Below are 9,245 nucleotides of genomic sequence, written 5' to 3'. Positions count from 1 at the left end.
AAGTGTGAACAGCGAAGAGCATCTTTGCCTCGAAGTAAATGGTTGACTCGGGCGCTTAATTAGACGGCCAAATGCTATTGCCGTACTTCAAAGTAGGCAGCGTGCGCTGCGGTATTGCATACGTTGCAGGCGTTTAGGGCTGCGGTGTCCTGGAATCGAGCAGCAGCAGGAAGATTCGTGTGACGAGCACGTTGATGGCGGTTGATCAAAGAGATGCGGATGGTTGGTAGGGTCCTCAGTGAAAGGATGGAGTGAGTTCAATACGTGAGGTTACCGTGGCACGCTGCTCACGAAGACACCGATCTACGGAGGCGTGGCGTGGCTTCCTGTGATCTGAAACATGTGGACCGTACGTGCCCGTGATTGAAAGTTTCGAATCAAAGCGCGCGCGATAAGTGTTCCATTGAACCGATCCTCTCAAGTCCCATCGTCGTGCGCCAAGGTTGCGTGTCGAAGAGGCGTACGGTGGCAAGGAATTTAATGTGGAGAGTTGAATGAAGTTTATTGTTACTGACACGTTATTGTTTCGGGTTGTGTTCACGTTAAACTCACGTAACTTAGGACGCTTGATCCATTTCGCAGTGAAAACGTCTCCATACCACGAACATTTCCTTGACAAAGTATTCCTTCAACCTCGAGAAGAACCCCGGGATGCGGCTTTCGGATGTAGCTATAGGCAACAATGGCACAGTTTCGATTTTTGTTTTTTATTATTTTATACAAATACCATCGTAGGCTGGCGGTTATTATTGTAATGTTTCTTCTACCTTCACTCTTCAGGTTCACATTTCTACTATTGTGTTTTTTCTTTACAGTGTGTTCCGTGGCTCGAAGCCGAATAACATCGCCGCCGCCGTCAAACCTCTCACACACCGTTTACGCTTTGTTGCCATCTAATCGGTTGTCCTATGATCGACGACAAGTTCAATTTGATCAATCCCTTCCATTGCGTTCGAATTGGTATGGCGCGGGGCCGAACAGAACGTGTAACACCCGTCCAGGGGTTCCGTTTTAAATAGTGTTCCTGTTTTAAAAATATGTTTCCCTAAGTTGAACGCTTGCGTTCCAGCGTTCCACGGTTACGAAACCTTTTAAAATTTTGCTGTTAAAATCTAAACCCGTCTGGCGGGGAAATGAACGCTCGAACTGCGATATGAGGTTAACTAAACGAAGGGAACTGTTTCGTGGTCGATTTGCACCACGCAGTATTAATTTGTTGCTCCCGGTCTCACTCGCGATATTTTAATTCCATTTCCGGCCCTAAAACGATTCACTGGAAGCTAAATCTAAATGCCCGCGGAGAGCACCAAACTTTTGCACACACCCAAACCAACACGCGTTAAACATCCTGTCCTCTGCAGGTAACGTGCATTAAATCTGTCCTACCGCGTCCTGGCGCTGCTTAACCACTTATCAACTTTACACGGACTTAGGCGATACGCTTGGGGGCCCACAAAACAGAAAGGAAGAAACCGGGGAAAAGTCAACAAACCAGAACCGGGACCAGGACTCCCAGGGTCTCCGCCATCGTTCCGCGCGCGCGTTCCGCGAAAGGCTGCTCTAAAAGGGGTTTCGCGCGTTCGCTCGTTTTTGGATCACTTCCGGATTGCAGCGGATGTGCGCCATCGCGTCCTGTTCATTTTGATTATCTTTAGATTTGTTTGCTTTGCCCTGTACTGCAGGTTTCTCTGGCGCTTTGTTTGCCCATCGTTCAAAACCCGAAGCCGAAGCCAACTGAAATCTTTCTATCATCTTCCGCCGCCGCCATTGGCCACTAATCCGGGTCGGTCCGGGGGCCCACCGGGGTGGTTTCGACAATATTTTCTTTTTCCGGCGGCCATCTTTGGCTCGCCAAATTGCGCGCCAAGTGAATGCCAAAAAAACAGCCGGGCACGAAACAACATTCCTTAGTGTGGGCGGAGGGATCCGAAGGGTCATTCCCAGGCAGGAAGGCCTGGCGCTGTTGGATTTTCGTGGAAATTGTGTGCACACTAAAGTGAAATTGATGGAAGTAAAAGAGCGCGCACCGAGACGGAATTGGAAAGAAAACAAACACTGCGTCCGGGGCGGAGACCCCCCATTTTTGATTAGTCTAGCCGAAGCGGAATTAAAACCGAAGGCCAAACCCGGCAAGGGAAAAGCGGCCGGAGACGCCGGTGTCGCTGTCAGAAAAATATCACTAAATTCCAAGGCCGAAACGCGGCGGCGGCTTGGGTTTGTCCAGAAAACACGCCAAAGTACGCCGGGCCGGGGTCCCATCTTCGGAAGGCGCGTGCCAAGCTGGTTATGTTAATCATTAATTTACTTCCTCGCGCAGCCCGGCCTCGGCGCACGATAGTGGGCTGATGAAATTTATCATGATAATTAATTATGCCCCGACTTTCGCCAGTCAGCCGCAGCGACTCCAGAAGGCGGCTCCAGCCGGCCGTGGCCGTAAGGTGAGACGTCACTGCGAGCGCCGCCGCGAGTGAGTGAATATTTTGATAAATTTAATTCGCCGATTCAACGGACCGGGACGCAGTGAACGAAAAAATGCACGTGTGTTCCGCGAAGTTCCTGCCAGCCTCGGAATTCATTAGCACCACCGCCCAGCGGTCCCCGGAACCGGCGGGCACACAGGACGAAAAAAGGGCGCCTGCCAAGGGCCGGTTGATGAATTGCGAAAACTGCGCCACGGACCTTTAGGTATTCCGGCGAGCAATGCGGGTACCGGAGCAGGACCCGGGATTCCGAGAACGGCACACCGGAAGGGAAGGCCTGACGGTCACCGACCCAGGGCGCAGAAAGTTGCAAACTGTTTATCATTGTTGCTGACTCGAACGGAACTCGTGGCAATTTGTTTGCCATTTTTGTAAAATTTCATTCCAAATCCGATGAGTTCCGAGCCCAAATGAAGTGTGGCGATGATCGTGAAACGAATCGCTTCAATATCGCGCTGAAGGGCTGTTGGCATAAATAGCTGATTACTGTCCAGCGCAATGCTAACGTATTATTATGCGACTCATCCGAGTCTCCGAGTCCACATTCCAATCGGCGACTAGACTAGGCGTGCTGCTCAGGATCACAGCCCAACTTTAAGGTTCCTCCAGGGGCAGGGCGACGACAGCAGTGGCTAATGTTGCTTTACGGTTACGACACTATCCCCTGATGGTTATGGCGCTGTCGGCAGGCCGTTTAGCAGCCCTTTCGCCTGCGCTCCGAAGGAACCGCTTTCCGGCGCAACCGCGATTCCGTTATCTTATCCAATAAACGAACCAATAAATATGCTGCTCACCGGAACTGGGCCGTTTCAGGCCTATCGATCGCCGAGGGCCAGGATCGTGCATCCCACCCTCGTGAAGGGTGTCGTTTTCGGGGCCCTCCTCATTGAATGTCAGTGTTTTCGCCGGCGCTTCGCAGGGATTCCAACAAGCTTGTTTGTTGCTTTTGGGCGCCATAAAAATAGATCATAATTTGCATCACGGAATGCTTTACTGTGCGCAGAACCGTGTCGCCCCAATGTCGACAAATTGCATTCGCAACTTCGCGCCACCCAAAATTTCGCGAATATGTCCTGCGTGCTGGAGGGTCCTAAAATACGCATAAATCAAGCCCAGTCCCCCAAAAAAGGCGGGGCTCGGCCTGTTGGATCGATGGGGCGTCCGTCCGCCAATAGCCGTTATTTTCACGGTAACATTATTGTTAACCGGTCGGTGTATGTCTGGAGTGGTCGTGATTTATGTAACACTTGGGGCATACCGATGCGCCATCGCCTGAAACAATAGTTTAGCGACCGCGTAATGGAAAATGTCATGAAAATAAAATCCTAAACCGAGCGCCGGTTTTCGATGAGAGCCAGTTTTGCCCGAGGCTGACTGAGCCCAACTCACCTCGGAACATTTCAACAACGAAATCGGCGATCCGTTGTGATATCCGTTGGGGGAACACGGAATCGACTTTCGCCGATGTATCGATGTGACAACGATGGGTTGGGTAGGAAAAAACCAGTAAAAAATGGCTAGTATCAAACGGAAACACTACACAACCCGTTAGAACCGAATATTTTGCGCTTCTTGACGATGGTCGACGTTGCCATGGTGCAGAGCGGTGCCGGAAGAGAGTTTCCGGTTGCTACGCTCCTTCGGTGCATCGAAACCACACCGCAAAGCTGGCTGCGTGCGTTTGATGTCCTTTCAATCGGCGATGTTTTTGCTGCTGTCAGAAATGCTGTCAGTTTCGATCGTTCCCGATCGAGGTCGTTTGAAAAAAAGTTCTTCCACCCCGTCGTCCTTCGGATCGGATCCCTTCCGATGGAAAGGCCGATGGAAATTTTGCGCTCGTCATGCTGCCTTCGGAAAGCCGTTCGCAGTGCCGGCACTCAGTTGTAAAATTATAAGCCCATCACGACTGTCATCATCTGGGGGTGGGCTAGAGGCGGCCTTTCACGAGCCTGTTGCGCCCAAACGGGGGTCCTTTACGACGTGGTTTGGCCACGCTAACCAGCACGGGAACATGAGCATCATTAATCTCGTCCGCCCGCTCCGACACGCTGGCGGATCCGGAATTGAACGTCGGAACGCGTCAGCGATGATTTTTCCCGCCGTCGGAACGCGCGCACGCCGGTGGAAACTGGGAATGGTGGGGACCGGTTTTACGAGGAGTGTTGCCCTCGAAGGGAAGGGTTTTATGTACAAATCCGGGGGTTTGCCGCCAATAAACTCGGGCGGCACGCGGTGTCGGAGTCCCTATAACCTCAACCTCATTTGGTGTCCGCCTTCGAGCCCGCGCCTCATAACTAATAACATCCTGCACTCGGTCCACGGGGCTCCTGCGGAAGTCACACTGTACACACGCACACAAACACGCACTTCCTGGAGCACCGTGGAACTCTATTTACAGTCCGGTGGCTTAGGTTCGCTTCTTCAGGATGCTTTTCGGGGTGAAGGGCTGTGAAACCGGATAGGCCGCCGCAGCCGCTGCCACCGTCGGTCGGCCCTCGGTCAGGCTGGCGCAGGAACCCTGCGATATGCTACTTATTGTGACCGCGGTGTGGTGGCTGGGGGTGGCTGTGAGGCTGGTGGCCATCGGCTCCCCGAGCGACGGCTTCCGGTCGTCGCCACCGCCGTTCAGCTCAATCAGTGGCGTGCCCGCTCCTAGCAGCAGTCCGTCCGCACCGCGCCGGACTGCCGCCTGGTCCGTTCGTTAATCGAACCGCTCGATGTCGGCGGGGCCGGCCAGCTTGCCGGGGGGCGGTGGCGGGGGCGGGATGCGCATCTCGTCGATGGTGCAAACCCGCTCGTTGTACGGGAACTTGAAGTTAATCTCGCTGCCCGACGTGACGACCGTCGTGTCGGTGGTGTGCTTCTCCAGGATCGTGTCTAAGAGTGGCGAGAGAAGGCGAACGAGTAATGAGCGTGTGGTGGTGGGGTGCCTCGGCTCACCGGTCGCCAGGAACCGTACCTCGTTTGTCCTCGTGCGTGTAGTACCGTGCCCGGTGCCGCGAGAGGCAGAGCGCCGTCGACACGACCACGATGGAGAGCAGGATGAGCAGGATCAGCCCGAAGAACGCCACTATGCTGACGCTGCCCGCTGCGAAAGGGAAAGGCTGTAAGACGCTGTCGGTGTGGCGCCACGGCCGGCCCGGGGACTCACCTTGCTCGAGAAAGTTGTGCGACGTGCTGGCGGCATCGTGATCCTCGTCCACTATCACCTGCATGCAATCCTCGACACCGTCCCGGTCGAGCCCGTCGATGCGTACCTCACGCAACCGTTCCGGCAGAAAGCACCGGGGCACCTCCTGCCACGGCAAACCATCCGGCAGAAGCTGCAGGGCGAAAAAGGGAAGGAAACAAGACTCAGACTTCCTGGAGGGGGGGGGACGCGGCTCGCTCCTGGTGGAATACCTTCTTGGCCTTCACGATCAGGGGCCCCATGTGGCACCAGTCGCAGATGAGCGGATTGTTTTCCAGCTTGACGTCCGCGATCCGTGACAGTTGGGCCGCGTACCGGTCCGGTATGCCGTTCAGTTGGTTTCGGGACAGATCCAGGAACTGCGGAAGGCGAAACAATCGGTTTAGAATATGCTGAAGCTGAGCGGCGGCTGTTTTGTGTGATGGGAAGGAAGCGAATTGTTACCGATCTCATCCGATTACCCGTTGCGATCGGTGCTCAAATATTGGGATTTTTCCCAAAGGATGTTTATTGCTTGCTTCACGGTGCCAGTACGAACATAAATCGAATATTGCAGACCAAGCCAGGAATGGCTGGTTGGCGCGCAAAAAAACTGCTGTTCCGGAATGCACCGGGAGAGTAACAATCACGCCAAGGCCAACAACAGTAAATCATGGATTCGGTGGCGCACACGAACTGCAACCGAGTGGCGAAAATAGTAGATTTGATTCTGGAGCCGCCGGAGAGCCAACTCCACGAGAACGCCTTCTTGGAAGCTCGGTGCATACAATGGCACCTAGCGCCAAGGGGAGCTTCCGGTGGTGGGCCGGAAATGAACACCCGCAGTGGAGCCGCCAGCATTGGGGCAGGAAGGTTTGCGGATGAGCGATGGGTTTTCCATCGATTTCAATTTGCCTGTTCGTTACGAATATGCATGTTGCAGGTTGATTTGCCAGCCAGAGTGTTTGCTAATGCCCTACCGTCTGCAGCGGCATCGTTGTTGGTCCTGTGTCGTTCACCGGAGACCGAGAGAGTTCTATTTCGCCAGTTCTTGTTATTTGACGAAAGGAAACTGTTTCTTTACAAATTCACATCCCGTATTGACGGGTGTTTGTAAAGTCCCGACCACTGGCAAGTCGGGAGGCATATGTACCTTTTTCTGGCGTTGGTTGTTCCGTTTGGAAATTAAAAATGGGCCGGATATGATACACCTGCCAGCGGGTCTGCTTACCTTTAGGTGCGCCAGCGGTTCGATGATTTGTATGGTGATGTTGTCGATGTGATTGCCGGAAAGATTGAGTGCCGTCAGTCGCTTGAAGGCAGAGAATAGGTTCAACGGCAGCGAGCCCATATCGGCCACGAACAGGGAGGAAATGTTCTGCACACTCTGGCGGAAACGGAAGGGAAACGATCATTAGTAAAACAGGGATCCCGTACGTAGGTCGCGGAAGATAACCCGTCCGGCCGGCCGACTTCGAATGAAAGTTTCACCACTTTCGGTTCGGAGCGCATCGTTCGGGCAAAGGTTAACTCATAAATAATGAGCCTGGGCTTATCGCCCCGATGGAAACGCCTGCTCACCTGTATCGTTTCCTCCATTTCACCCAGATCCAGCTGCAGATTGCCGCTGATGTTGAGCGTCTGGAGGTTGCGCAGCGGCCGCAAGCATTCCGGCTCGATGTGGGACAGTTTGTTATACGAAACGTCGAGATAGGTGAGGTTGGCCAGGTTTTCGAACGCCCGGTCCGCTATCTTTGCCAGCCGGTTCCGGGAAATGTCTGGAAGCGGAAGGAAACGTGACGCTAATTATGTTGGACAGGAGATTAAACAACGAGGGCGCGTGCTTGATGGCCGCTGGCATTCATTTGAAGTTGTTGATCCCCCGCCGTTTGAGTTGATGCCCCCGCCTTACCCAGATAGCTGAGCCCTTTCTGGTGGATGAACAGTTTGTCGACGACAACCGACAGCTGGTTCCCGTCCAGGCTTAGCTTACGCAAATGGCGAAGATCCTTGAACTCTTCCTTGTCCAGAAATTTAAACTGTTTGGACGAGAAATGGGCGGTAATGTTGTATCGAGGCCATCGAAGCACTCATTTAGTCCAAACTTACCTGATTTTGCCCAAGATCGAGTTCCGTCAGGTGCGACAGTATGTTGTAGATCTGTGGATTCACATTGGACAGACGACACCCGCGAACTTTGAATACTTTCAGGTCCTGCAATAAATGGTCAGCCCGTTTAGCAGCGGTTCACAGTTTCGCACCTCTTCTGGCTCCTCACCTGTACGTCCTTGAACACTTCCGGGTCCAGCTCTTCGATTGAGTTCATACTTAGATCAAGGTACTTCAACTTGGACAGGTGTAGAAACAGCCTCGTGTTGATGTTGCCTATCGAGCAGTCTATCATGTGGAGTATTTTGATTTCCTGGAACACAAAACATCGGCTCCTGTTAATTCCGTTGACCCGCAACCGGTCAGGTTTAGAAACCCGATCTGCCGACCCCTTACCTTAAGATGGGCAAACGAACCACTGGCGATCCTGTCGATCCGATTGCGCGAAATGTCCAGCTCGATCAGATTGTCCTGCCCCCGGAAACTCTTCGCCGACAGCTGGGTGATGTTGTTGCGGGACAGATCGATCGTTTTCAGCTTCACCAGACCCCAGAAGGAACTGTCGCCAACCGACGGTACGTTCGAGTCAATGACGCGCAGCACCTCCAGCTTGTTGAAGAACTGAAACGTTGTCCCAACGACGACCGGATGGCGTGAGTTGGCGATTATCAGCACCTCCACGTTGGGGTCGAAGTTGGCCACAGGCGGTGTTATCCACTCGACTGTGGCGTAGACAGTCAGACGGAATGAGAGAGAAAGAGAGAGAGGGTCACTCACTTTGATCAGAAATTAACGCCAAAAACAACGTTCCCGACAGGACTCTGTCCATAATTGCAAATGCTGCATTGCGTTATGACTAAAGTGCAAGTTAATTTGCGAAATGAAAAGCAAACTATCGACTCATGCTGAGGACATTTCTCTGCGAGTTCCTTGCGGCCCTTGTCGTTGCGGAATTTATCGGATCGAAGACACACCCAGGGCTGCCTCCCCCGGGGCGGAACCACTGCTGCTCAACAACTTCAAACGCACACTATTGGCAACTTCGTCCGACCGGAAAGTACTGGACCGCACGGGACCGTCTTCCGAAGCGAAGCCAATTAACGTGCATCCTGCTCACCTTTGTTGCAAATCGCCCTGTATCGTCCTTTTTCATCAAGATCACAGTGACAGTCGTCCGGACACAGGCGGGCCACGGTCGGTCTGGTTAGGGCCAGCAGTGCCACGAAGACGAGCACGACGGTGCTGCAGGATATGGTGAGATGCATTGTGTCTGTGAACGGGAGAGAGACAGGAAGACAGAGCGTGGTTAGTGAATGAAGTGACAGTGGTTAGTGTATTAGACCGTAAAGACGGAGAAAGCGATCACTCGAGTAGTAAATTAAATGCACATCTTCGTCGGCGATAATATGTGCCAAACGCAGGCCAGGGGTGTCCTTTTGCCCAACCCAATTTTCACAGCGGGCCACACGCATTTATTCGTTATCGAT

At 53.1% G+C, this 9,245-nt stretch overlaps 1 protein-coding gene across 1 annotated transcript; it reads right to left on the bottom strand.

Annotated features, from left to right (window-relative positions):
• Window positions 1-5,181: 5,181 nt before the first annotated feature.
• On the bottom strand, window positions 5,182-9,023 carry LOC131211088 (insulin-like growth factor-binding protein complex acid labile subunit). Its single transcript, XM_058204440.1, has 11 exons — window positions 8,876-9,023; window positions 8,155-8,480; window positions 7,928-8,071; window positions 7,759-7,863; window positions 7,562-7,688; window positions 7,231-7,427; window positions 6,881-7,036; window positions 5,883-6,029; window positions 5,632-5,803; window positions 5,440-5,568; window positions 5,182-5,357 (listed from the first exon to the last, which is right to left on the bottom strand). Exons 1-11 carry the CDS (start codon window positions 9,021-9,023, stop codon window positions 5,182-5,184), a joined length of 1,827 nt encoding a protein of 608 aa, XP_058060423.1.
• Between the last annotated feature and the right edge of the window lie 222 nt (window positions 9,024-9,245).

Source organism: Anopheles bellator, chromosome 2 (assembly GCF_943735745.2).
Source record: "Anopheles bellator chromosome 2, idAnoBellAS_SP24_06.2, whole genome shotgun sequence".
In the NCBI taxonomy this organism is placed as follows: Eukaryota; Metazoa; Arthropoda; class Insecta; order Diptera; family Culicidae; genus Anopheles; species Anopheles bellator.
Note: the sequence above shows the minus strand (reverse complement) of the source record. Positions and strands in the feature narration are given on the sequence as shown.